The sequence below is a fragment of the Hemiscyllium ocellatum genome, chromosome 3 (genome assembly GCF_020745735.1).
Source record: "Hemiscyllium ocellatum isolate sHemOce1 chromosome 3, sHemOce1.pat.X.cur, whole genome shotgun sequence".
Taxonomy (NCBI): Eukaryota; Metazoa; Chordata; class Chondrichthyes; order Orectolobiformes; family Hemiscylliidae; genus Hemiscyllium; species Hemiscyllium ocellatum.
In genome coordinates this window covers 27106109-27133666 of record NC_083403.1, presented here as the reverse complement: position 1 = coordinate 27133666, position 27558 = coordinate 27106109, and the positions used below count along the sequence as shown (strand labels likewise).

Genomic DNA, 27558 nt, shown 5'->3' with positions numbered 1-27558 from the left:
CACAGTCAACCCTCATTACACCACTACATTGGTGAGACAATATCAAAAATGTCATGTGCAGTTTGCCACAGATGGAGTGCAGTTTGTGAACAAAGTTTTACACAAGTAGGTGATATCAAAGTAGATGATACTTATGCATCTATTTGAGATATTTTATTGCGATAAAAAGCCAATACCTTATCAGACGTAATGAATGGTTAACTATTCTATAAATATTGGAGATAAATTTGCATTGGTTGACTGACCTGTTTTAATATCAAAGGGAAAACAAGCGCACTCTGTTAGTCGCCTGGAAAGGTACACACAAGTGATTGACATAAATTTATCATAAACAAATGCCATTTACTGGAGATGATAGAAATTGTTCATCTTTTAAAAAAGACAATCCAGGCTGAAAATTTCAGCTGCAGACTTGGGAACATGCAGTTAAGGTAGGAGCAATGCCCATCTCATTCATTTCATAGTTCAGCTCTTTTAGCTTTGACATTATTCTGTAACAAATCCAAAGTCAAACAACCATCCATCGTCTGACAGCTCACTGCACATTTCACTCCTTGCTTTCAGAAAGGTGACATATCAGGCATCAGATCAAAAAATCTCTGCAGGACCTTCCTTTGATTTAACCACCTGACAGCAGCGTGGTGAATTAGTTCACCGTAGGTAGCATCAAGTTCATTCAGTAAGGGTTTAAACATGTGGTATTGAAAGGTTCTTGCTCAACTGAGTTTACAATCTTAAAAATAATTTACATTACATGAGACAAGTCCATAACTTTACTCAGTAATCCTTGCTGGTGAAGTATACTGTAGTAATTGACCAAAAATGGAAAATCAGAATCACTTTTGCAAAATGCAACAGAGCATTGCTACTGCACCAGTTGTGATGGAAACCAGTTTCTTGACTGGGATGTTTTTCTCAAGCGCATATCTTTTGAATTCGTTGTAGATATCCTCACAACTTGTTTTATTTTTAAGGTGCAAAACAGTGAGAAGCTCCTCTTTAATTGTTATATCCTCCAAAACCATGCAAAAAAAATGCTGGGCTGGATCAGTCATGAGTGGAATCATTGAACTGCAGTGAGAAGCATCTACAGTTCTTCAGATCAGACTGTTAATTGCTGAATGACGTCATTGGAGAAAGCTTCCAATGGTCTTGCTCCTATAGAAGCACCAAGTGATGTGCTCTGGATAGCTGTTACTACTACTTCTTTGTTTTTAAAGCTTTAATAAAAAGTCAACAGTTACAGTAATTCCTTCTTTAATTACGTTGCCATTGTCAATGATTTCTTGTGTTTTGCAAAAAAATGGCAAACACAAAATGATGCTTCCATGCAGGTCTTACCTTTTGATTCTGGATTAAAAGGAAATCTGTTGAACTCTCAAAACAGCTTTCAGTTTACCAACTATCTTTGCCAAAGTGTTCAAGGGAAAAATATTCTCAAATATACCGAGCATTGTTATGTGGTGCCATTCCAAACTTCCCTTTTCACTTGCTGATATGCTCTGGTGACATAAGACAAATGCTCTTATCTTTTAAGTTGTGAGCAGAAGGAGCATAGGAACAGGAGTAGGCCATTCTGCCCATTGAGCTCTGCCCTGCCATTCAATATGATCGTGATTGATTGAACACTTAAATACCTTAATCCATCCCATCCCCATAACTCTGTACGTCATTGCTAATCAGAAGTTTATTAATCCCTATCTTAAATATGATTGGAGTTCTATAGCTCTGTGTGGTAGACAATTCCAAAGGTTCACAAATATTTTCCTCATCTCAGGCTTAAGTGGCATCACTCTTACTTTTACGCTGTGCCCCAACACCCAAACTAGTTTACCCAACCAGGGGAAACCCCTTAGCTGCATCTCCTTTATAACGCTCTAATTTTTCAATCTGTGTTATATTTAGACAGCTTGATTCGTTTTGTATTAATTTTTTTCTTTTTCATACTAAACTTTTGTCATATTATTAACTCCAAATGCATAACTTTGTGTTCTTGCTTTTCAGCGAAAGATCAAGTTTTTTTAAAAAATATGATCGCTCAGGCCAGATTTCATTATGGGGTCTGACATGCCTAATGATAAGTCAGCTAGAATCATAACATTTTTGGTAAGGACATTACTGCAAGCAGTGAACAACCGTCACAACTATGTAGAAAAGGCTGGTTACAACGTAACTCAATACAATGCAGATTTTAACCAGTTCTGCCAAAGTTTAGAGAACAACATTCCAGCTAATGCCATCTCTTAAATCAGGAATAGCTGAATGCATGTACAGTGCAACACATCAATCAAAGGATTATGTGCTATTTACAGGTTACTTGCCAGTTGGTCTCTTTTGGTTATTGTTCCAATTTCATAAGGATATATTGCTTTTGAAAAGTAGCTGTGGCTAGACTACAGGAAATGCTGTTGTAGAAGATGTAAGGCATTTTGTTGACATCAAGCTTCTGCACAAAATAGGTACTCTCGGATACTGGCACATTACTGTCAATGCCCAGTGTCCGATTTGCCAGCACTCTGACCATATCCCTCTAAACCCTTCCTATTCATATACCTACCCAGATGCCTTATAAATGTTGTAATTGTACCAGACTCCGCCACTTCCGCTGGCAGCTCATTCCATACATGCACCACCCTCTGTGTGAAAAAGTTGCCCCTAAAGTTCCTTTTATATCTTTCCCTCTCACCCTAAACCTTTTCCCTCTAGTTCTGGACTCCCCTACCCCAGAGAAAAATCTTGTCTATTGTTATAACACGAGGTAAAACCCTCTGCTAATGTAAACCAGCCACACAGAAAAGATTCACCCCATGCTGTAAACTGTTAAAATTTGAGAGGCAAAGAACTATCCCAAAAGTCACTACTTAAAGTAAGAACTTTATTCTTTAAGCCTAACAGAGAATATTAAGTAACAACTACTTACAACTCCTTTCTCTTAAACCTATCTTCTATCTCCCACTCAATAATAGTAGTTCGATAAAATAATCCCAATTATGATTTGCAAAAAAAACACATTTCTAAACCAGTCAGCTTTGCCAATTCACCTTTGTAGATTTTCTCCTCAACATTCTGCTGCAGAAACATATGGACAGGTACCTTTCAGAGAGCTGCTCTGCTGGCAGTCTGGACTTTTGTGGCTTGGCAGTTCTCCTTCTCGACTGTTCAATTTTTCACGGTTTTATACCCTAAAACATCGGATCATTTCATTGGTTTTAATATTATCAAAATACTAAATTCAAACCTGATTAAATTTGGTATCTTGGGGCATAGTTTAAACTGATTGGCCGAATTTGAATTTGTTTTTGTCTCATAGCAACCCATCTGCTGCTAGGTTACCAAATGTTACATTTTAAATTTTCCAGTACTCTGTATGCTTGCTAAGTACTTGCCAGCCTTTCAAGTCTCTTAAAGGTACAGTACACCTACAACGTCATAACACTATTTACCCTATCCATGTCTCATGATTTTATAAACCTCGAGAAGTTCACCCCTCAGCCCTTAATGCTGCAGGGAATACATCCCCAGCCTATCCAGCTCTTCCCTTTAGCTCAAACCTTCCAACCCTCGCAACATCCTTGTAAATCTTTTCTGAACCCTTTCAAGTTTCACAATATCCTTCCAATAGGAGGGAGATGGGAATTGCACACAATATTCCAAAAGTGGCCCAATCAATGTACTATACAGCTGCAACATGACCTCCAAAGTCCTATACTTGATGCTATGATCAATAAAGGAAAGCATACCAAACGATTTCTTCACTATCCTATCTTCCAGCGACTGCACTTTCAAGGAACTATGAACCTCTACTCCAAGGTCTCTTTGTTCACTCTCCAGGACCTTACCATTAAATGGATAACTCCTGCCCTGATTTGCCTTTCCAAATGTGAGGCAGCACTTCACATTTATCTAAATTAAATTCCATTTGCCACACCTCGGTCCATTGTCCCATCTGATCAAGATCCCATTGAACTCTGAGGTAACCTTCTTCACTCCCCTACACTTCCAATTTTGGTGTCATCTGCAAATTTACTAACTATACCTCCTTTGTTCACATCTAAATGATTTATTTAAATGATGAAAAGCACTGCTCCTTGTGGCACATCGCTAGTCACAGGCCTCCAGTCTGAAAGGCAATCCTTCACCACCACCCTCTGCTAATTGGCTGTTGTGAAATTTGCAGACGAGACAAATGTAGGTGAGAAGTCAAATGGTGCATTTAATACAACAAGGACAGGGAATCTAGGATTTTCTACTATAGAGGGCTGTAGAGGTTAGGTTGTTAAGGGCATACAAGGCTAAGGTAGAAAAATTTTTAAACAGTAAGGGAATCAAGCATTATGGAGAAAGGCTGGGAAGTTGGGTTAAGGATTATCAGATCAGCCAATTATTCCATTGAATGGTGGAGGAGAATGATGCTTTTGTTTGGTGTGCAAATCTGAAGTCAATGGGATAAGCCTGAATGGCCTACTTCTGTTCCTACATCTAATCATCCTCTATGCCATTGACGTTTGAGCTACCAGGCAATAAAGGCCATCTGCTGACCATATGGTGGATGACTCTAGTTCACAATCCAGGCATAATGCATAACATGCATATGGTTAAAGCTACTTGAAACTGAAGACAGACAGAACCTTTGAAAAATATAAAGATAGCAGATAGCAGGACTCAGAGGGCTAAAAAAAGAGCATGAAATGTCTTTAGCAAACATGATTAAAGAGTATCCCAAGGCATTTTATACATATATTAGGAGCTATGGGGTAACTAGGAAAAGGGTAGGTCCACTCAAGGATAAAGGAGGGAATTTATGCAGACGACGAAAGTGATATTCTCGGGCATGTAAATTTTTTTTTTACAAGGATAGAAATGGCAATTACTAGGGAACATAGGTTTAAGGTAAATGGGGTTAAGATTAAAGGAGATGTGAGAGGCCTATGTTTTACATGGGGAGGGGGGTAAATGCCTGGAATGCGCTGCCAGAGGAGGTGGTGAAGGCAGATTTAATAGCAATATTTAAGAGAACTTGACAGATATAGGAGTTGACAGGAAAAAGAGGGATATGGGTCACACAGAGGCAAAGCATTTTAGTTTGGAAACATATCATTTTTGGCACAGTCATGGTAGGCCAAAGGTCTTATCCTGTTCTTTGTTTTTGTTTGGTGTGCAAATCTGAAGTCAATGGGATCAAGATTACAGCAGTTCACTAGTTAAAATTCTATCTAACACAAAGGAGCATTGTCATGGTATTGTGAAATCAGTCAAACCCAGGACATCAGTGCAGGAGTCCCTGAGAGCAGTAACTGAGTCACAATTACCTTCAATTGCTCCATCAATGACCTTCCCTCTATCATCAGGTCAGAAGTGGGAATATTTGCTCTTGGTTGTAAAGTGGACAGCACCATTTGCATGTCCTCCAATACAAATGGAATGTAATGTCTATCTTCAACAAAGGAGAAGCTAATGTGAAACAAAGAACTGAGGATGCTGGAAATCTGAAACAAAATCAAATTCCTGGGGAAAATCAGCAGGTCTGACAGTATCTGTGAAGAGGAAACAAATTTAACATTTGAATCCAGTGACCTTCTTTAGAAGTGAGGTTCCTACTTTCAGATAATCCCCTTAACCTTCAATGTTTGAAGATGAATGATTAATTCTCTAGTATCAACATCCCAAGGCTTGTACTGACCAGAAATATAATTGGGATGTACCTATAAATACTGTGCCCTCAACATCAGGTGAGATGCTTGAATTCCTGCAGCTACTAAGATATCTATTGACTCTCCAAAATCTGTCTACCCTCCACGAGACTTATGTCAAGACTACGGCTCTTCATTTTCTTCAATCAACTCCAGCTCAGCACTCAAGAAGTTAACCACATTCGAGAACGAAGCCATCCTCCTGATTGGACTCGATTCAATGACTTGAATTTTCACTTCCTTAACCACCAGTGCAGAGTTGCCGCAGTGTGTATCATGTACAAGATGCATCTCAGAAACTCACAATAGATCTTTCAACAGCACCTTTTGTGGCTTCTGATACCTAAGAGAAAAAATGGAGCTGTTTCATCAACAACCCTGAAGACTCAAAACAAGCTGGTTGTCAAAGTTGAAACATTCAAATTTATCACAGTGGGCTGAATACTACTAGCACTTGAGTGGAGGAAACAAACATGCTGGAATGATAAAATACAGAAAAGGTGTTATCACTGTTCCACCATTAGAGATGTTTTCTAGAGACGGGTAGAATATGTAATGGAGGTCTCAAATACAGATCAGTTTGCTGGTCCCTGGCATTTAGTGAACAGCTGAGCAATACTTTGAGAACTTAACACTATGAGAAAGGTGCAAGTTTCATGGGGTGGCCTCCCTGCGACAGCCCTGGGAGGCAACAGAGCCAGAGATTCGACGGCCCAAAACGAATTGTGGATAAAAAGACAGCTGACCTTAACCTGAGTGATTTTGCCCTGCTTCCTAGAAGCGGGACTCTCTGTGCTGGTAACATCAAGAGTATTCATATCATCATGAATCGGCAGGGGGCTGCTGTTAAAAGACCAATTTAAACACTGCCTATGGTAACAATGATGAGGGAGTCCCACTGTCAGCTTGTCTGATCTCAGGACTGACTTTTCAACTTGATTTTGGGATCTCAAAGCTCTAGCAAAATTCAGTCTAATGCATTTAGTTGAAGCAAAGTACATAGAATATGAAAGAGCAGATTTGGATCTCAAAATGATGCCAGAGAAAGAAAACCAGATTACTTACCATACATGTTGCAAAGCCTGGACAATAGTTAAGAAAGGGGGCCACATGGGGATCAGGCCCAGAGGCTTGCAGAAGGTGTGGAAGTCATAGTTTCAAGGCAAGAATAATGATTTATTAGGTCTGGGAGGTGTGGATCTCAGGAATGATTTGGGATTGAATCCAAGCCTATAATCCTAGTTGGATTTAGGAATTTAGGTAGTTCTGGAGTCAGTATTTTACTTTGGAGCATCAGTTTTACAGTTAGTTAGGTCTGAAGAGCAGGTTTAATTCCTCTAACTATTCCTAGTTATTAAATAAGTCAGAACCGTCGAAGTCCCCAACTCTAATTTGGGATTAGGCTTTTTTTCTGAAAGTTTAAAATGCCAAGCAATTGCCAATCAGAACTTCCTAGGCACTTTCTGCAGACTCAGCTACAGCAGGATTTCCATGTGGTTCCGTCACACCACCTTTGTCTACGCTGCTGCCGCAACTACCTTCCCACTGGAAAATCTGAGCCACAGTCATCCCCTGGCCGTGTTTGGGCTAAAATCCTTAAACTCCGTCTGTCACCACATGGACTACAGTGATTCATGCTGGTTCACCACCAACTGCTCAAGGGGAATCAGGATGGACAACTATTGCTTTTTTTTCAGGAATGTTTACACTCTCCGAAAACAAATAAAAACTGCTTGCTTACCTTTTTTAAATGAAACTGATATAAGAGGATGCTTTTTTTTTTGAAGATTTCTGAGAAGAAAACAGAACAGCTGTTCTCAATAAACTCTGTCAGAACTTGACTTAGAAACCAAATTCAACAAGTGCTGTAGATATCTTAAATGTAGGGGCGAACACAAGAATGAATCCAACTTAATGTGCACCAGACAGCAAGCATCTCTCATTCTGCATCTCACAGTAAAGCCACAAAGTATCAAATATGGAAGGATTTAATCCTTTGGCTTCCATTCAGAAGAAAGGCTACCAGAGGAAGGCCTATTGGAACAAATTGACCGGCTATTTGGAACAGCAATTTTGCACAGTGTGGTTGAAAAATCAGATTACCATCGCTCAATGTCAGAACTATTCAGATTTATATATTCCAAGGCCTTGAACAAGTAAACAGAATGACTGTTTCGTGCACATCTTTTGCAGTAATTTAAGAGTCAAACCAGAGGTGGTAGAGCTGAGGGGGGTGCTGAAAGAAATATACAAAAACAAATCTGTTTTCACAAAAGCAACAAACTTGGAAATTTTTATGCCTTGTCATCCATGGTTTTTGACCAATGCCATGGAAACTGATTAATATTACATTCTCAAAGAATTCTGTTTCTGAATAAATAATAATAAAATTATCTGGGTGGCATGGTTGTTCAGTGGTTAGCACTGCTGCCTCATACTGCCAGGGACCCAGGTTCGATTCCTGCCTCGAGTAACTGCCTGCACGGAGTTTGCACATTCTCTCTGTGTCTGTGTGGGTTTCCTCCCACAGCCCAAAGAGGTGCAGGTCAGATGAATTGGCCATACTAAAATGCCCACAGCGTTTGGGGAATGGGTCTGGGTGGGTGACTCTTCGGAGGTCGGTGTGGACTTGCTGGGCCGAAGGAGGGAATCTAACCACATTCTCCTATTGCAGCAATGAGGAACTGCAAAAACATCAATCTTCTGACACTTGTCTTATGTCCCTTAATTTCTATAGTACCGAAAATTTTATCAACTTTTGTCTTGAGTGCAGTTAATTATTGACCATTCACAGATCTTAGGGGATCTATATTCAAGACAGTATAATTGTTCTAATGAAGAAGAAATTTCTCCTCATCCCTCTCCTAAATGATCAACTCCTGAAAATTGTGACACCATGTCTCCATGATTTTCCAATCAGGGAAACACATCTCAACACTGAGGGAGTATGGGTATGTTTGCTGAGCTGGCAAGTTGATTTGCAGATGTTTTGTTTTCTAGGTGACATCCTCAGTGCTTTGGAACCTCCTGTGAAGCACTGCTGTATCGTATCTTCTGGAATTTATTTGGTTTTGTTCCTGCTGCTTCCAGTTGCAGTGGTCAGTATACTGGGTACAGGTCAATGTGTTTATTGTTGGAGTCCCCTGATGAGTGCCATGCCTCCAAGCATTCTTTGGCTGTCTTGTGTTTAGCTTGCGCTATTACTGTTGTGTTGTCCCAGTCGAATTTGTGGTCCTTGTCATCTGTGTGTACAGCTACCAGGGACAGCTGATCACAGTGTTTAGTGGCTAGTTGGTGTTTCTGGATGTGGATTGCTAGTCCTATATAATGTTTCATGCAGTCTTTGCATCGAATCTTGTAAACTACATTTGTCTTGCACATGATGGATATTGGGTCTTTTGTTCTGGTGAGTAGTTGCCTGAGCGTGGCTGTTAGTTTATGGGTTCTCATGAATCCAAGTGGTCAGAGGAGTCCAGCTGTTAGTTCTGAGACATTTTTAAAAATAAGGTAGTGGGGTTAGTGCGTTAGGTCATGGCATCTGTGGATCAAGTTGCGGGGATATCCGTTCTTGGCAAAGAAGTGTTCATCTTCTTCTCTTCACAGGTTGAGAGTCCTGCAGTGTGTTGTAGCTCTTTTGAACAGGGTCTTAATGCAGCTTCTCTTGTGCTGTTTTAGGTCAAGATCTTGTCTGTGTGCATGGCTTTTCTGTACACTTTTGTTATGCGTTTACTGGTGTATTTTTTACCATCACATCCAGGAGTGGAAGTTGGTTGTTGGTTTCCCCCTCTCTCATAAATTTGATCCCTATGAGCATGGTGTTGACAATCTGTTCTTGATCTCTGTTCTCCTAATTATTACAAAAGTGCTGTCCACATATCTGATACAGGGTTTGGGTCAGATTTGTGGGAGGGCTGTTTGTTCTAGTCAGTTTCTCGGTTAGGATAACTTCTGTAGTGGGGAACATACATGAGGCTATTATCAAGGAAGAAACAGCAAGGCATCTAGATAGAAATTGTCCAATGGGCAGACACAGCAGGTCATGCTTAACTAATCTACGGGAATTTTCCAAAGACATTATGAGCACAGTGGACAATGGGGATCCAGTAGATGTAGTGCATCTAGATTTCCAAAGGCATTTGACAAAGGTGCATCACAAAAGGCTGCTGCATAAGATAAAGATGCAGGCATTATGAGCAATGTATTAGCATGGATAGAGGATTGGTTAACTAATAGGAAGCAAGAAGTGTGGATAAATGAGTGCTTTTCTAGTTGGCAATCAGTGACTAGTAGTGTGCCTCAGAGATCAGTATTGGGACTGTAATTATTCACAATTTACATTGATGATTTGGAGTTGGGTACCACATGGTGTAGTGTGTCAAAGTTTGCAGATGACACTAGGATGAGTGGGAGGGCAAAGTATGCAGAAGACTGTGAAACTTTGCATAGGGATATAGATAGTTTAAGTGAGGGAGCAAAAGGTCTGGCCAATGGAGTACAATGTTAATAAATGTGAAGTCATCCATTTCAGCAGGAATAACAATAAAAAGGACTATTATTTGAATGGTAAAACATTGCAGCATGCTGCTGTGCAAAGGGACCTGGGTGTCCTTCTGCATGAATCACATAAGGTTGGTCTGTAGATTGCGACAGGAAATTAAGAAGGCAAATGGAACTTTGACCTTCATTGCTAAAGTGACTGAGTTTAAAAGCAGGGCAGTTATGTTGCAGCTGTATAGGGTGCTGGTAAGGCCACACCTGTTGTTTTGGTCTCCTTACTTGAGAAATGATGTACTGGCATTAGAGGAGGTGCAACAGCAGTTTACCAGGTTGATTCTGGAGTTGAGGGGGTTTGTTTGTGAGAAGAGACTGAGTAGACTGGGTTATATTCACTAGAATTTAGAAGAATGATGGGGGATATTATAGAAGCATATACAATAATGAAGGGAATACATGAGAGATTTAGAGAAGATGTTTCCACTGGAGGGCAAAACTAGGACAAGAGAGCACAGTCTCAAGATTAGAGGGAGCAGATATAAGACTGAACTGAGATTCACCCAGAGGTTTGTGAATCTATGGAATTCCCTGCCGAGTGAAGTAGTTGAGGCTTCCTCAGTAATTGCTTTCAAAGCTAAGATAGATAATTTTTTGAACAGTAAAGGACTTAAAGGTTATAGTGAGAGGGCAGGTAAGTGGAGCTGAGGCTACGAAAACATTAACCATGATCTTATTGAATGGTGAAACAGAGTCGAAGGGCTATTCCCCACCCCCCCTCCGCTTTCTCTCTTCCTTTGGATGCTCTAACACGGCATCAATGTGGATTTCACCAGTTTCCTTATTTCCCCTCTCCCCAACTTATCCCAGTTCCAACCTTCCAACTCGGCACCACTCTCATGACCTTCCTACCTGTCTATCTTCCTTCCCACCTATCCGCTCCATCCTACTTTCTGACCTATCACCATTACTCCCACCTCTGTCTACCTTTTCGCCCTCTCAGCTACTTTTCCCCCAGCCCCACCCCCTCTCATTTATCTCTCCACCCTCTCGGCTCACAAGTCTCATTCCTGATGAAGGGCCCTTGCCCGAAATGTCAATTCTCCTGCTCCTCAGATGCTGCCTGACCTGCTGTGCTTTTCCAGGACCCCACTCAACTCTGATCTCCAGCATCTGCTGTCCTCACTTTTTCCTTGAAGGGCTAGATGGCCTACTCCTGCTCCTAGCTTTAATATACTTAGATAGAATCACTGTTTCAGCTATGAGTCCAGAGATGGACAAGCCCATCGGTGTCCCATTGATCTGCTCATATACTGGCTGTTGAATATGAAGTAGGCTGTCAAGCACAGGTCTAGTAGTTTGAGCATAGTCCTTGCTGAGAGGTTCCATGTTGTGTTGGCTATTTGGTTTGTCCAGGAGGTTACTTATTGTCTCTCTGGCTAAGGTTTTGTCAATTGAGGTAAACAGTACAGTTACACTGAATGAGACCACTGCTGCATTGTTGTCTATGCTTATATCCCAGAGATATGGCACTCATCCATGGACTCCATCAATAAACACATTGACCTAGATCCAGTATACCGACCACTGCAATGAACAACATAACCGGCAGCTGGAAGGAACAAAAGAAATATATTCCAGAAGACACAGTAGAGCAGGGCTTCGCAGGAGGCTCCACAGCACTGAGAACATCACACAGAAAGAGGTGTAAATTAACTTTCCAGCTCGGCGAACATACCCACAACTAAGGCAACCAACACCCAACCTACACTTCTTTACGCAAACTTCTCAACATTTTTACCCAGTCAATCCAACAGAAGAATCAGAGAAAGTCTTTCAGTTTTCATTAATAAACTGGGCCACTGTAATGTTTACTCTCAAATTTTGCAGTATAACCAAAATTAATTGGACCACTCATAACTTGAGCCTGCTTATACTTTGTCTAGACTCCACAGGAGATCAAAAGTTTTGAGTCCAAATATCCAGCCTGTGTCTTTCTCTTCAATTAGCTATCACTTTAGTTGAAGACCATTACTTAAGTTTTCAGTCAACACCTGAAGAAACCTGTCTTGGGCAGGTTATACAGACGCCTGAATTTTTTTGGCTACTGTGAAATAACATCTTTGATGTAATCCTTCTGAAGTAGGACAGGAGTTAACCACCTTGGCAGTGTCCATAGCAAGATGAGCATCTTCTTCCATTATTCTGAAGTATCTCAAAAAGTGTCAGATGTACTGACACTTTGATTAAGTATTGTGCATGCTTCAGGACTAATTTGCTTTCCTTTTTAAATTTGGGAAGAATAATAATTTGAGACTCAATTTGAGACATACACTGATATGAAACTTTGAACTACACTCTATATCCATTCACATAACTCCAGAAAACTCATATGTTCTGTTCTTCCACAGAGATTGTAAACAAAAACAAGAGAACAGCTGGAGGTTTCAGCAAATATGTCTCATGATGTTTCAGCATACAACCATCGTAAATCAGTTACATGCAAATTTTGTCAGTAAAAGAATGTCATTTAAGATAAATTTTAGACCACAATCTATAAAGAAATTCCAAGACTATGCCTCACTAAAATTGCAGCACCTATCTGTTTCTCCATAATGTGGGAGCCAATTCATTATTTGTCAGTGCTCGTGCAAAAGGGGAAAGTTGGGGACTTCAATCCACCATGTCTCTTCATAGCATGGTATAAAATATTTGTTCTAGAAACCAGCCTGTAATGTCACTATTATTAACATCAATTTTTAGTCCCAGTCCTTTCTGACCTTTTCAAAAAATTGTTCTAATGTTTTCCAGGTCTTGTGGAACGAATCCTGTCTCTTCCAAAGAATTATTATCTTGGATGAGTCCCATATGCCAGAAATCATTAAAGCTCTTGAATTTATGACTTGGCATTCCTTTCTAAAGAGACCCAAATTTCTTGCAACTAGCCTGTTCAAGCAATATCCGATCTGCACTTGACAATGTTGACACTGGGATTTGAAGGACTTCAGATTCAACTGACACTCATTACAGCTATGCAAATGCATTGAAAGATATTCAGTCAAATTTTGCCTTATTGTTTTCTTTTCAGAACTTCCAATCATTTTTGACTTATTCAGTTAACATAATAACCAGATAATTGTTGGCCATTTCTTCTTATTCAATGAATACCTGCATTATCCTGTTTGAGTTGAGCAGTAGAGATACAAACTTTAAGCACGTTCAAACACCAAGTTGGATGTTATCAGCTTGTAGATTTGAGATAATAAAGACTCAAATAATCTTTTCTTCAGTAGGCTAAATAGGGATGAATAGTCTGGAGTGGCAACATAATGCACCAGACAGGCTGGTCAATGATCCTCCAGTGCAGCCTTTTTAAGTCTTCAGGTGCAACATCCTGACAACAGTTCCCAAGCAGAAAATTCCCTTCAAGCGGGAAGAAAGGGCAAAGGTAAATAAAGTCAGAAAGACTATTATCCATGTTGGTTCAGAAACAAAATTGGCAAAGGGACTTGATTGTTCTTTTTCTGATCTTGTGAATTGAATTATAAACATAAGAGATCTATGAGAATATGGGGTTGTATAATGGATAATAAAAGTAAATGAAATAAAATAGCTGTAGTTATCAAATATGCTACACGAGTTACCATCAGTCATACCACCAGATTTCTGACTTTGTGCAACCCAGTTCAATCCCGACACCTCCACATCATATTTAATTACGGACTTAGCCTCAAAAGGCAATTACAACAAGATGTTAAAAACTTTAAATTGGCCAAATAACTTTTCACAATTAGTATTGATATATTTGGGTTGCTAACTTGCTCTCCACATATGCACTCAGCAATAAAAGAGCGCAACTGGAAGGTGCCAAATGCCTGAGTTGGCTATCTGCTGAAACTATGTTTCACGTACCTAGGAACATCATCACTTACAAGTTCTCCTCTAACTGGCATGCTATCCTGACTTGAAACTACATCACTGTTCCTTCACTGCCGCTGGATCAAAATCCATTTTGTATGTGCTGCAGTAGTTCAAGAAAACAATGCACAACCATTTCTCCAGGGCAATTACTCATGGGCATAAATGTTGGTTTTGCCAGTGATGTACACACACCATGAACATTTAAAAAAAATTTTAGTTTTCAATATGCAACCTTATTGAGAATGCAGTCAATTTCATGCAAGAAAAATGCACAATCCAAAATTTATCCAATCAAGTAGTGATGCCTACTTTGTAAAAATGAGGCCTCCAATTTTTTACGAAAGTTGAACAAAGCAGATGATGCAACTTCTTCTGCAATTTATTTTCTCCCCTTTCTAAATGGCATCATTCCACAGTATGTAGCAGCTTGACTGAGCAGACCGTGCACAGATCCAGCTCACAGAATTTTAATAATGGTGCTTAATAGACATCTGCTCGGCGGTGATAGAAATGATCCTGGCTGATGAACATTACAATTTATTTTTTTCTCCCCTGTGACCTTTTCAGCTTGGAAGTGACCAGGAGGTGAACAAATTGCTCAAATGACACACTATTCCCTTTTACAATGTGGAGAAGTAAGAAATTTCATTCTCAAGCTTCTAGTTAGCATTTAAGTTTATTTTTACTTTTTATTTCAGCATCTTTTCAATTTTTTTTCCAATTGATCTTTTCCCCAATATATTTGTTTCCTTTTGAAATAAGAATTAAAAGAAAACATCTGCACATCCCAGAGAAAAAGAAAGGGAACTGAAAGTTAATAATAAGAACAGAACTTGAGTATGACTAAAATACACAGTTTTTCAAAGATTTTCATCTTGCACACATCATAACCATTATCAAGAATACCAATTCAAGGAGAAAACTACCATTTATATTGCATGGGAGGAAAATGCTGATTAGTTGGCAAAATGACTCTGATTGATGCATTGCTACAGGGAATGTAACAATTAATGTTAATTGACAGTTAACAGGCAGGCTTTGTTAAAATTTAACAAACAGGTTAACTCGGATTGTCAGGGTACTACCCTGATAAATAAAACAGCGAATGGCTGCCACTTATTCTGTTGAATTAAAACAGGCACAGTGTGTGTACGTTATTTTTGTCTACAAAGAACAGACTGTGTGTTAATGCAAATAGCTTCCAGTAAAAGCGAGTATGTTATATTACGAGCCTGAGTGATAATCCTAAATTGGATGTAGTTCTTTGCACATTCAGGATTATCCAACAAATGTTTTTCAAATATGAAATCACATATAAAGTTGGACATTCTGTTGCAAGTTTTGCAAATGGTGACTCATTGAGGACAGTCCGTACTTTGCTTGTTGCAAACCACCAATGGATCTGCTGCTTGATAGAATCCGCCATGAGTCTTTTGGATGTACATTAACAATTCAGGGCATTTCAATCCAAGCCTCTGTCTCATGGAGCTCACTTCATTCTTCCCTACCCAAGTTCACTTTGGCCTGTTACTTTTAAACATTTCTTTAGACCATTCAGGTCATAGAGTCACAGAGCTGGATAGCAGAAAACAGACCAGTAGGTCCAACTCGTCCATGCCGACCAGACATCCCAATCTGCCCTAGTTCCATTTGCCAGCATTTGGCCCAGATCCCTCTAAACCCTTCCCATTCATATACCCATTCAGATACCTTTTAAATGTTGTAAGTGAATTCACCTCCACTATTTCCTCATTCCATACACGCAACACTCCCTGCATAAGAAAGTTACCCCTCAGGACGTTTTAAAATCTTTCCTCTCTCACCTTAAAGCAATGTCCTCTAGTTTTGGACACCCTAGCCTCGGCTACTCACCCTATCCTTTCCCCTCAAGATTTTACTAATCTCCATAATCTTCAGCCTCCAACACTCCAGGGAAAAGATAACCCACCTCCTCCCTAAAGATCAAACCCTCCAATCCTGGTAACATCCTCGTACATCTTTTCTGAACCCTCATAAGAATCAGAGAGTCAAAGAAATATACAGTATGGAAATAAACCCTTCAGTTCAACTTCTCGATGCCAGCCAGATATCCTAAATTAATCTAGCTCCATTTGTCAGAACTTGGTCCACATCCTTCTAATCCTTTCCTATTTATATACCCATCCATATGCCTTTTAAATGTTGTAATTGTACCAGCCTCCACCACTTCCTCTGGCAGTTCATTCTATTCACGCTCCACCCTCTGCATGAAAAAGTTGCCCTTAAGACTTCTTTTAAATTTTTCCCCCGTCACCTTAAATCTATGCCTTCAATTTTTGGACTCCTGACCCCGGGGAAAAATACCTTGTCTATTTACCCTATCCATGCCCCTTATGATTTTATAAACCACTATAAGATCACCCCTCAGCCTCCAATGTTCGAGGAAAAATAACTCCAGTTTATTCAGCCTCTCCTTATAGCTCAAATTCTCCAACCCTGGCAACACTCTTGTATTTTTTTTTTCTGAATTTTTTCAAGTTTCACAACATCCTTCCTTTAGCAGGGAGATCAAAACTGCATACAGTATTCCAAAAATGGCCTAACCAATGTTCTGTATAACCGCAACATGACCTCCCAACTCTTATACTCAATGCTCTGACCAGTAAAGGAAAGCATATTAAACAACTTCTTCACTGTCCTATCTACCTGCAACACTACTTTCAAGGAGCTATGAACCTGAACTTCAAGATCTCTTCATTCAGCAACACTACCTAGCTTCTTACCATTAAGTGTAATGGTTCTGCTCTGATTTGCCTTTCCAAAATGCAACACCTCACATTTATCCAAATTTAACTCCATCTGCCACTCCTTGGCTCATTGGCCCATCTGTTCAAGATCCTGTTGTGCTCGGAGGTAACCTTCGTCACTGTCCACTACACTTCCAATTTTGGAGTCATCTGCAAACTTACTAACCATACCTCCTATGTTCACATCCAAATCATTTACATAAATGAAGAAAAGCAGTGTACCCAGCACCAATCCTTGTAGCATATCGCTGGTCACAGGCCTCCAGTCACACCCCTCCAACACCACCCTCTGTTTTCTACCTTAGAGCGAGTTCTGTACCCAAATAGCTAATTCTCCCTCTATACCACGTGATCTCACCTTGATAACCAGTCTACCATGAGGAACTTCATTGAATGCCTTAATGAAGTCCATACAGATCACATCCACCTCTTTGCCCTCATCAATCCTCTTTGTTACTTTTTCAAAATACTCAGTCAAGTTCATGAGGCATGCACAATGCTATGTTTACTGTCCTTAATCAGTCTTTGGCTTTCCAAATACATGCAAATCCTGTCCGCCAGGATTCCCCCCAACAACTTGCCCACCACCGATGTCAGGCTCATTGGCCTTTCCTTACCACCTTTCTTCAGTGGTGGCACACGTTAGCCAGCCTCCAGTCTTCCGGCATCCAGCTGTGGATATCTATGATACAAATATATCAACAAGAGGCCCAGTAATTTCTTTCCTAGGTTCCCACAGAGTTCTAGGCTACACCTAGTCAAGTCCTGGGGATTTGTCCACCTTTATGCATTTTAAGACGTCCAGCACATCACCCTTTGTAATATGGACATTTTTCAAAATGTTGCTATTTATTTCCCCACATTCTCTATTACCAAATCATTCTCCATAGTAAACATTGATGCAAAATACTCCTTCAGTATTCCCCCCATCTCTTGTGTTTCCACACATAGGTAGCATTGCTACTCTTTAAGGGGCCCTATTCTCTCCCTAGTTACCCTTTTGTCCTTAATGCATTTGTAGAATCCCTTTGGATTCTCCTTAACCCTATTAAGTTTAACAACATCCTTTCTATAGGAGTAATGAATGTGCTCAACTGGGTAGATATACAGAATATCTTTTCACTTGCAAAAGGAGTGTAAAACTAGCGGTTATAAATATCATTGTCGATAATAAATTACAGGTCCAGAAGAAACCTTTATTGCTAGGAGGTTGAAATGTGGAACACACTTGCACAGTGGGTACTGAGGAACACATTCTCACAGTGAATGCTGAGTGATTAGCACAGGAGAACCTAGGCAAGTGATAAAGTAAGCAAGAAAAGAATACAATATGATATGGTTAGATGAAAAAGGTTGGGAGGTGGCTAATGTAGGCAGTTTCTGTGCTCCACATATGACATATGACAAAGTATTTCACTGTATCCAGATCTGACTTAAAATGTCAAATCAGACTCTCTCTATACTTGTAATATTTCCAGTTTTCTAATGAGCATGAGAAACTTAAAGAAGGTAATCAGAAATATGCTCTGACATCCTGTTTTAAGTGAGTATATGATCAGAAAATGCAATCAAAAGCAAGCACCATAAAGAAAGTCAGTCTGATCATTCCACTCACTGGAATGAGTGCCATTGCATTAAAAATGTTGGCTCATTAGCAATGTCATAAGTGGTCAATCATGTGGGGCGGCACGGTGGCACAGTGGTTAGCACTGCTGCCTCACAGCGCCAGGGACCTGGGTTCAATTCCCACCTCAGGCGACTGACTGTGTGGAGTTTGCACATTCTCCCCGTATCTGCGTGGGTTTCCTCCGGGTGCTCCGGTTTCCTCCCACAGTCCAAAGATGTGCGGGTCAGGTGAATTGGCCATGCTAAATTGCCCGTAGTGTTAGGTAAGGGGTATATGTAGGGGTATCGGTGGGTTGCGCTTCGGCGGGTCGGTGTGGACTTGTTGGGCCGAAGGGCCTGTTTCCACACTGTAAGTAATCTAATCAATTAGATACCAACAGTAACTTTTTTTGTTAGCTGCAATGGAACTTCAGAAAAATGAATATCAAAATATAGCTCTTGCTCAATTTCCGGTAAATGATTAAATTTGCCAGTGAATGTTAAGATACTTACCCACCCTCCTGCAACTGAAGGTAGACTCCGACCCTGAGGTGCTTACGTTACTAGAAAATCCTGATTCAGAAAGCTGTCTTGATCCATGACTGGAGTTTAATTCTTTTGAAGATTGGGCACTAGAGGGAGTTACTTTCCCACATTTCACGGAATTTATTTGATTGATGGCATCTTGTGCTCGCTTCTTCTCTTTCTTCAGCATATTCACAAGAATATCTAAAATTCAAGGAAATTCAAGGAAATAAACAGTGAAAAGAGGCTTTGTTATACCATAATGAATAAGAAAAGAGGAATTTACATTAATAACTCTGCATATGTTTTTGTAGTATAAGAAGAGTGCAAAATATAAGCTTACAAAGGGAACAAAATGAGCCAAAAACACTTCAAGACAGAAAATAGTATTTTAAAACAATCTCTTAAACAAATCTTCTGTACCGAATGGATTCCAGCATATATTAAAGAAAGTGGGGGGGTGGGGGGGGAAGAAGAATGTGAAAATGCTTTAGACATCATTTTCTAAAGCTCTCTGGATTTTGGAACTGTGTCAGTGAATCAGAAAATGTCACTCTCATTACTTAGAAAAAAATGATGGGAGAAACCGGAAAACCTCAGGTGTATTAGTTAACCTTGTTTATGGATAAGTCACTGGAATCTGTCAGCAGGGCTAGAGTGAAAAAATACGTTCCTTTAAGAATTCTGTTAAGTTTCCATTAGGTCAGTGCTCATCCTTTGAAACATTAGAGTATACAGGGGCTGATTCCTCAACCTCTCCTCAGTTAGCCTGTCGAATCTCTGCTGTACTCCATCTATGGCAAACCTAACCAGAAACAGAACACAATAATCCAAGTATAATCTAGCTAAAGTTCTAGGAAACGTAACCAAGATTTCTTCATTTTAGCAGTCAAAGGCCAGAATACAATTAGTCCATTTAAGTATTTACAGCACCTACACGCTCACATTCACTGTCTTATGAAGCATAACGTGATCATTTTGAACATCAACACTTCTGAATCTCCTCTACGGAAGTAACATTCTGCACCTTTGTCCTCACTCTTATCCATATTATATTCCACCTATATGTTCTTGGCTACACAGTCGTCAAAATCCCCTTGAAGCCCCTTTGAATGTGGCCAACTTTCAAATGCTTTCTGAAATAGCTAGCAAGCCACTCAATTGTTACACTCACTCAAGATCTCAGAAGCAAAATGAAACCAGATGAATTACATGACATCAAATTCAGCATCAGAGACGACAATAGCAAACATTGCCCCATCCACCCTGTGTGTTCTCCTTATTAACACATAATAAGGGGCACGGTGGGCGGCACAGTGGCACAGTGGTTAGCACTGCTGCCTCACAGCGCCAGGGACCTGGGTTCAATTCCTGACTCAGGCGACTGACTGTGTGGAGTTTGCACGTTCTCCCCGTGTCTGCGTGGGTTTCCTCCGGGTGCTTCGGTTTCCTCCCACAGTCCAAAGATGTGCAGGTCAGGTGAATTGGCCATGCTAAATTGCCCATAGTGTTAGGTAAGGGGTATGGGTGGATTGCGCTTTGGCGGGTCGGTGTGGACTTGTTGGGCCGAAGGGCCTGTTTCCACACTGTAAGTAATCTAATCTGTAAAAAAAACATAGGGGATGTCTCACATACTAGTCAAGTCACAGTCTGACAGAATCATACCTCACAGACAATATCCCAGACACCACGATCACTATCCCTGAATATGCCCCGTTCCATTGGTAGGACAGGCCCAGCAGAGATGACAGCAGAGTGGCATACAGTTGGGAGGGTGTAGTCTTGTAGTGCTCAACAATGACTCTGGACATCGTGAAGTCTCATGGCATCAGGTCGTAAGACCTCCCCTCCATACCAGGCAACATCCTAGTAAATCTACTCTACACCCTTTCCAAAGCTTCCACATCCTTCTTATAATGCAGTGACCGGAATTGTACACAGTACTCCAAGTGCAGCCGCACCAGAGTTTTGTACAGCTGTAGCATAACCTCATGATTCTGGAACTCGATCCCTCTTTTAATAAAAACTAAAACCCTGTATGCCTTCTTAACAACCCCGTCAACCTGGGTGGCAACTTTCAAGAATCTGTGTACATGGACACAGAGATCTCTCTGCTCATCTACACTACCAAGAATCTTACCATTAGCCCAGTACTTTGCATTCCAGTTACTCCAACCAAAGTGAATCACTGTACATTTGTACGCATTAAACTCCATTTGCCACCTCTCAGCCCAGCTCTGCAGCTTATCTATGTCTCTCTGTAACCTACAACATCCTTCGTCACTATCCACAACTCCACCGACTTTAGTGTCGTCTGCCAATTTACTAACCCACCCTTCTACGCCCTCATCCAAGTAATTTATAAAAATGAAAAACAGCAGTGGACCCAACACCAACCCTTGCGGTACACCACTGGTAACTGGACTCCAGGATGAACATTTTCCATCAACCACCACCCTCTGTCTTCTTTCAGCAAGCCAATTACTGATCCAAACTGCTATATCTCCCACGATCCCATTCTTCCGCATTTTGTACAATAGCCTACGGTGGGGAACCTTATCGAGCGCTTTGCTGAAATCCACATCAACCGGTTTATTCTCATCTACCTGTTTGGTCACCTTCTCAAAGAACTCAATAAGCTTTGTGAAGCATGACCTATCCTTCACAAAACCGTGCTGACTATCCCTAATCAAATTATTCTTTTCTAGATGATTATAAATCCTATCTCTTATAACCTTTTCCAACACTTTACCAACAACTGAAGTAAGGCTCATGGTCTATAATTACCAGGGTTGTCTCTACTCCCCTTCTTGAACAGGGGAACCACATTTGCTATCCTCCAGTCTTCTGGCACTATTCCTCTATACAATGACGATTTAAAGATCAATGTCAAAGGCTCGGCAATCTCCTCCCTGGCTTCCCAGAGGATCCTAGGCTAAATCCTATCCGGCCCAGAGGACTTATCTATTTTCATACTCTGCAGGATTTCTAATACCTCTTCCTTGTGAACCTCAATCCCAGCTAATCTAGTAGCCTGTATCTCAGTATTCTCCTCGACAACATTGTCGTTTTCTAGAGTGAATACTGTTGAAAAATATTCATTTAGTGCTTCCCCTATCTCCTCTGACTCCACACACAACTTCCCACTACTATCCTTGATTGGCCCTAACCTTACTCTTGTCATTCTTTTATTCCTTAAATACCTATAGAAAACCTTAGGGTTACCCTGATCCTATCCGCCAATAACTTCTCATGCCTCCTCCTGGCTCTCCTGAGCTCTCTCTTTAGGTCATCAGGTGATGAAGGAGCAGAGCTCTGAAAGCTTGTGCTTCCAATTAAACCTGTTGGACTATAACCTGGTGTTGTGTGATTTTTAGCTTCACATTGAGAATATCCTTCAACATGTTGTGTAACACTTCCTTGTGTTAAATGAGACAGACTTTGGACAGTTCGAGTAACTCGAGATTGGGCATTCAAAAGGTGCTGTTGACTAACAGCAGCAGGGAAAAATATACTCCAACAAAATGTGCAATCTCAGGAATCAGCATATCCACTCTACCATCAGAGAATCAACTCTGCGCAATGAAGAGTGCAACAGCACATGCCAAGAGCAGCATCAGGCAAGCCTAAAAATGAGATGTCAATCTAGTGAAGCTACAAAGCAGGACTATTTGCACGCCAAACAGCATAAGCAGTGAGTCTTGGACAGAGCTAAGCAATCCCACAACCAATGGAACAGATCTAAGCTCTGTAGTCCTGCCACATCTAGTCGTAAACTGTGGTGGACAATTAAACAACTCATAGAAGACAAGGTTCCACAAATATTTCCATTCTCAATGATGGGAGACCCTAGCACATCATTGAAAAAGATAAGGCTAAAGCGTTTATAATAATGACGAGGAGAAAGTGAGGACTGCAGATTCTGGAGATCAGAGTCGAAATGTGTGGCGCTGAAAAACCACAGCAGGTCAGGCAGCATCCAAGGAGCAGGAGAGTCGGTGTTTCAGGCATAAGCCCTTTGGAGTGAGGGGGCACAAGGGAGCTGAGAGATAAATATGAGGGGGTGTGGGGCTAGGGGGGGGAAGGTTGCTTGGAAGGCGATAGGTGAATACAGGTTGGGGGTAACGGTGATAGGTCAGAGCAGAGGGTAGAGAGGATAAGTGGGAAGGAAGATGGATAAGTGGGAGAGGTTCTAGATGGCAGTGCCAAGTTGGAGGGTTGGATCTGGGATAAGGTGGGGCTTCAACTCCTCTCCAATTCCGCCAAAGATGCAAGTCCAGGGCCTCCTCCACCGCCAAATCCTAACCACCTATCTCCTGGAGGAAAAACGCCTCATCTTCTGCCGAGGGACACTAACTACAAGCATCAGTGTCGATTTCACCAGTTTCCTCATTTCCCCTATACCCACCTAATCCCAGATCCAACCCTCCAACTTGGCACTGCCTTCTTCAACTTCTCCCACCAACCATCTTCCTTCCCACCTACCCGCTCCAACCTTTCACCATCACCACCTACCTGCATCTACCTATTGCCTTCCAAGCTAACATCCCTCCCAGCAACCCCCCCTCCTCCTATTCATGTCTCAGCCCCTTTGGGCCTGCGCCTGCATCCCTGTTGAAGGGCCTATACCCAAAATGTCAACTCTCCTGCTCCTCGGATGCTGCCTGACCTGCTGTCCTTTTCCAGCATTTGCAATTATGCTGAGTCAATAATCTCCAGAAATCCCAAGAAGTTTATTCACATTATTCATGAATAACTTGAATAACGACATAGAAAGTTGATATTCAAATATGCTGATGACACAAAGTTATACAATACAGTAGATATTGTCGTTGATGACAAAATTATAAAGGGATGTTGATAGACTAAGTGAATGGGCAAAACTGCAGCGGATGGATTTCACTGTAAACAAACATGAGGTTATCCATTTTGAACTGAGGAAGGGTTGATCGGGGTACTCTCTAGATGGCATTAAGTTAAATCCAGTGTTTGTCCAAAGAGACTTGGGAGTTCAGGTCCATAGATTTCTGAAATGCCACAAGGCGGCACAGAAAATAATAAAGAAGGCTAATGGAATGTTGGCCTTTATGACTGGAATATAAGGACACAGAAATTATGCTGCAGTTATACAAAGGCCTGATTAGACCCCAATTAGCGTACTGTGAGCAGACCTGGGCACCTTACCTGAGGAAGGATATATTGGTCTTGGAGGGAGTAAGAGGTCAGCTTACTGGGCGGCACGGTGGCACAGTGGTTAGCACTGCTGCCTCACAGCGCCTGGAGACCCGGGTTCAATTCCTGACTCAGGCGACTAACTGTGTGGAGTTTGCACGTTCTCCCCGTGTCTGCGTGGGTTTTCTCCGGGTGCTCCGGTTTCCTCCCACAGTCCAAAGATGTGCGGGTCAGGTGAATTGGCCAGGATAAATTGCCCGTAGTGTTAGGTAATAGGGGTAAATGTAGGGGTATGGGTGGGTTGCGGGTCGGTGTGGACTTGTTGGGCCGAAGGGCCTGTTTCCACACTGTAAGTAATCTAATCTAATCTTACAAGAATGTTATCTGAACTTCAGGAGTTAAATTATGAGGAGAGATTATGCAAATTCAGCTTATTTTCCCTAAAATTTAGAAGGGTAAGGGGTGAACCTATAGAAGTCTTCGAGACATTAATAAAAGAAGACAGTTTATCATAATCTACCCTATTTCTACTGATTGGGAATTCGAGAATGGTGAGGGCAAATCCTGGAAAGCCCTCCCTAGTGACATTGTGGATCTACCTATAGCACATGAATTGCAGTGGTTCAGGAAGGCAGCTCATGACTACCTTAAGGGTTACTAAGGATGGGCAATAAATGCTGACCCAGTCAGCAACAGTCATTTTCATTCCATTTTAATCACCCAATGTTACCACAGATTGGAATTATCACAGTTCTATTTACAAAGTAACAAAAATGAAGCCCTCTTACCTCCTCTTCCCCTCACTATCTCAGTTTGAGGGTGGGAGGAGGGAGGTTAAAGGAGTGCAAAACCTCTTCCCCATTTCCTCCATCATAGCTATCAGTGAGGAGGAATGAGGAGTGTGTGGCAACGATAGTAATGTCCCTCAAGTGAACTAAAATAGTTGGGCTACATTTGCAACCTACTAATCTGCATGCATCACTCCAGAATCAACACTATTTTGAAAGGTAAACATAAATGGATCCACTAACTCTACAGCCACCTTCCTCAATTCACTGAGGTAACATCATCAGGTGCAGGGTTTGTCAACTTTCAGTCTCATTTATGTTTCAATAACCACATTTTTATCTATATTAATTTCTTTTAGTCCCTCATTTAGTTCCCTTGGATCTCAATTAGCTTTGCCAAGTTTCTTCTTTTATGAAGACAGAAAAGGTGAACGAAATGGCCTCTCTCTGCTATACACTTTCTATTATTCTATGATTCTAATTACTTTGCTTCTTTTCCATTTTTTTATTCTGATTATAAATTCTCCTGCTTCTGCCTGTAATGGATCCACATTTTTCTTTGCTAATCTTTTCCTTTTTACATAACCATAGAAGCACACAGTCTATTTTTACATTGCTTGCTAGTTCACAACCACACTGATTCTTCATTTCTTTATAAGTTTCCTATGTCCTCCTTTACTAAAATTCCAAAATGCTCCCAAAAGTCAGGCTTACTACTTTTTTGGCAACTTTATAAGCCTGTTCCTTTGAAGTAATACAATCTTCAACTTCCTTTATTGGCACAGTTGATTCACTTTTCCTATTGGGTTTTTGTGCCTTAAGTGAATATAATTTTGATACAAACTATAGATTATTTCTTTAAACATGAACATTGTATGTCCACCATCATACCATTTAATATATTTACTGAATTCACTACAGCCAATTTGCCCCTCATACCTACATATTTTCCTTTGCTGGATTCAAATCCTAGTTTCAGATTGAATTACATTGTTTTCAAGCATAATAAGACAATTCCATCTCACTATCATTCTTTCCTCAAGGTTATTTTACACAAGGATTATGAACTATCCCTTTCTTGTGGCCTCATTCATTCCTCAACACAGTAGAAAAATGTTTGTACAGATTCTGTCCTCGACAGCTTTGGTCCTAGAACATAGAACAATACAGCGCAGAACAGGCCTTTTGGCCCTCAATGTTGCGCCGACCTGCGAACTATTCTCAGCTCGTTCCCCTACACTATCCCATCATCATCCATGTGCTTATCTAAGGATTGTTTAAATCTCCCTAATGTGGCTGAGTTGACTACATTAGCAGGTAGGGCATTCCATGTCCTTTCCACTCTCTGTGTAAAGAACCTGTCTCTGACATTTGTCTTAAACTATCACCCCTCAATTTGTAGTTATGCCCCCTCGTACAAGCTGACGTTATCATCCTAGGAAAAAGACTTTCACTGTCTATCCTATCTAATCCTCTGATCATCTTGTATGTCTCTATCAAATCTCCTCTTAGCCTTCTTCTTTCCAATGAGAACAGATTCAAGTCTCTAAGCCTTTCCTCAGAAGACCTTCCCTACAGACCAGGCAACAACCTGGTAAATCTCCTCTGCACTTTTTCCAATGCTTCCATATCCTTCCTGAAATATGGGAACCAGAACTGTACACAATATTCCAAGTGTGGCTGCACTAGCATTTTGTATAGTTGCAGCATGATGTTGCGGCTCCAGAACTCAATCCCTCTACGAATGAAACCTAACACAGCAAAGGTCTTCTTAACAGCACTATCCACCTAGGTGGCAACTTCAAGGATCTATGTACATGGACTCCATGATCCCTCTGCATATCCACACTGCCAAGAATCTTTCCATTGACCCAGTACTCTGTCTTCCTGTTATTATTCCCACATTTAGCTGCATTAAACTCCATTTGCCACCTCTCAGCCCAATTCTGCAGTTTACCCAAGTCCCCCTGCAACCTGTAACATTCTTCCAAACTGTCCACTACTCCACCGACTTTAGTGTCATCGGCAAATTTACTAATCCATCCACCTATGCCTGTCTCTAAGTCATTTATAAAAATAACAAACAGCAGTGGTCCCAAAACAGATCCTTGTGGCACACTACTAGTAATCGGACTCCAGGCTGAAAATTTTCCATCAACCACCATTCGCTGCTTCTTTTCAGTTCTAATCCAAACTGCTAAATCACTCTCAGTACCATGCCTCTGCATTTTCTCCAACAGCCTAACGTGTGGAACTTTATCAAATGCTTTACTGAAGTCCATATATACCACATCAACTGCCCTACCCTCATCTACATGCTTGGTTGCCTTCTCAAAAACCTCAATGAGGTTTGTGAGACATGACCTGCCCTTAACAAGACCATGTTGACTATCTGAAATCAAACTGTTGCTTGCTAGATGAATATAATAAGAAATCTTATCTCTTATAATCCTTTTCAAAACCTTTCCCAGATAATTATAGACCAGTGAGTCTTACTTCTGATGTAGGAAAGGTTTTGAAAAGGGTTATAAGAGATAAGATTTAAATAGAATCAATTTAGGCAAAGGGACAGTACAGAGA

The 27558-nt window shown here is 40.9% G+C and overlaps 1 protein-coding gene across 1 annotated transcript in view; it reads right to left on the bottom strand.

Annotated features, from left to right (window-relative positions):
• The window catches only part of kif6 (kinesin family member 6), a 541049-nt gene that overhangs the window by 252960 nt on the left and 260531 nt on the right, over window positions 1-27558 (bottom strand). The window contains exon 13 of the mRNA XM_060854513.1: window positions 19007-19222. Coding sequence (XP_060710496.1) covers window positions 19007-19222 — 216 coding nt within the window. The remainder of the gene's footprint in view (window positions 1-19006; window positions 19223-27558) is intronic.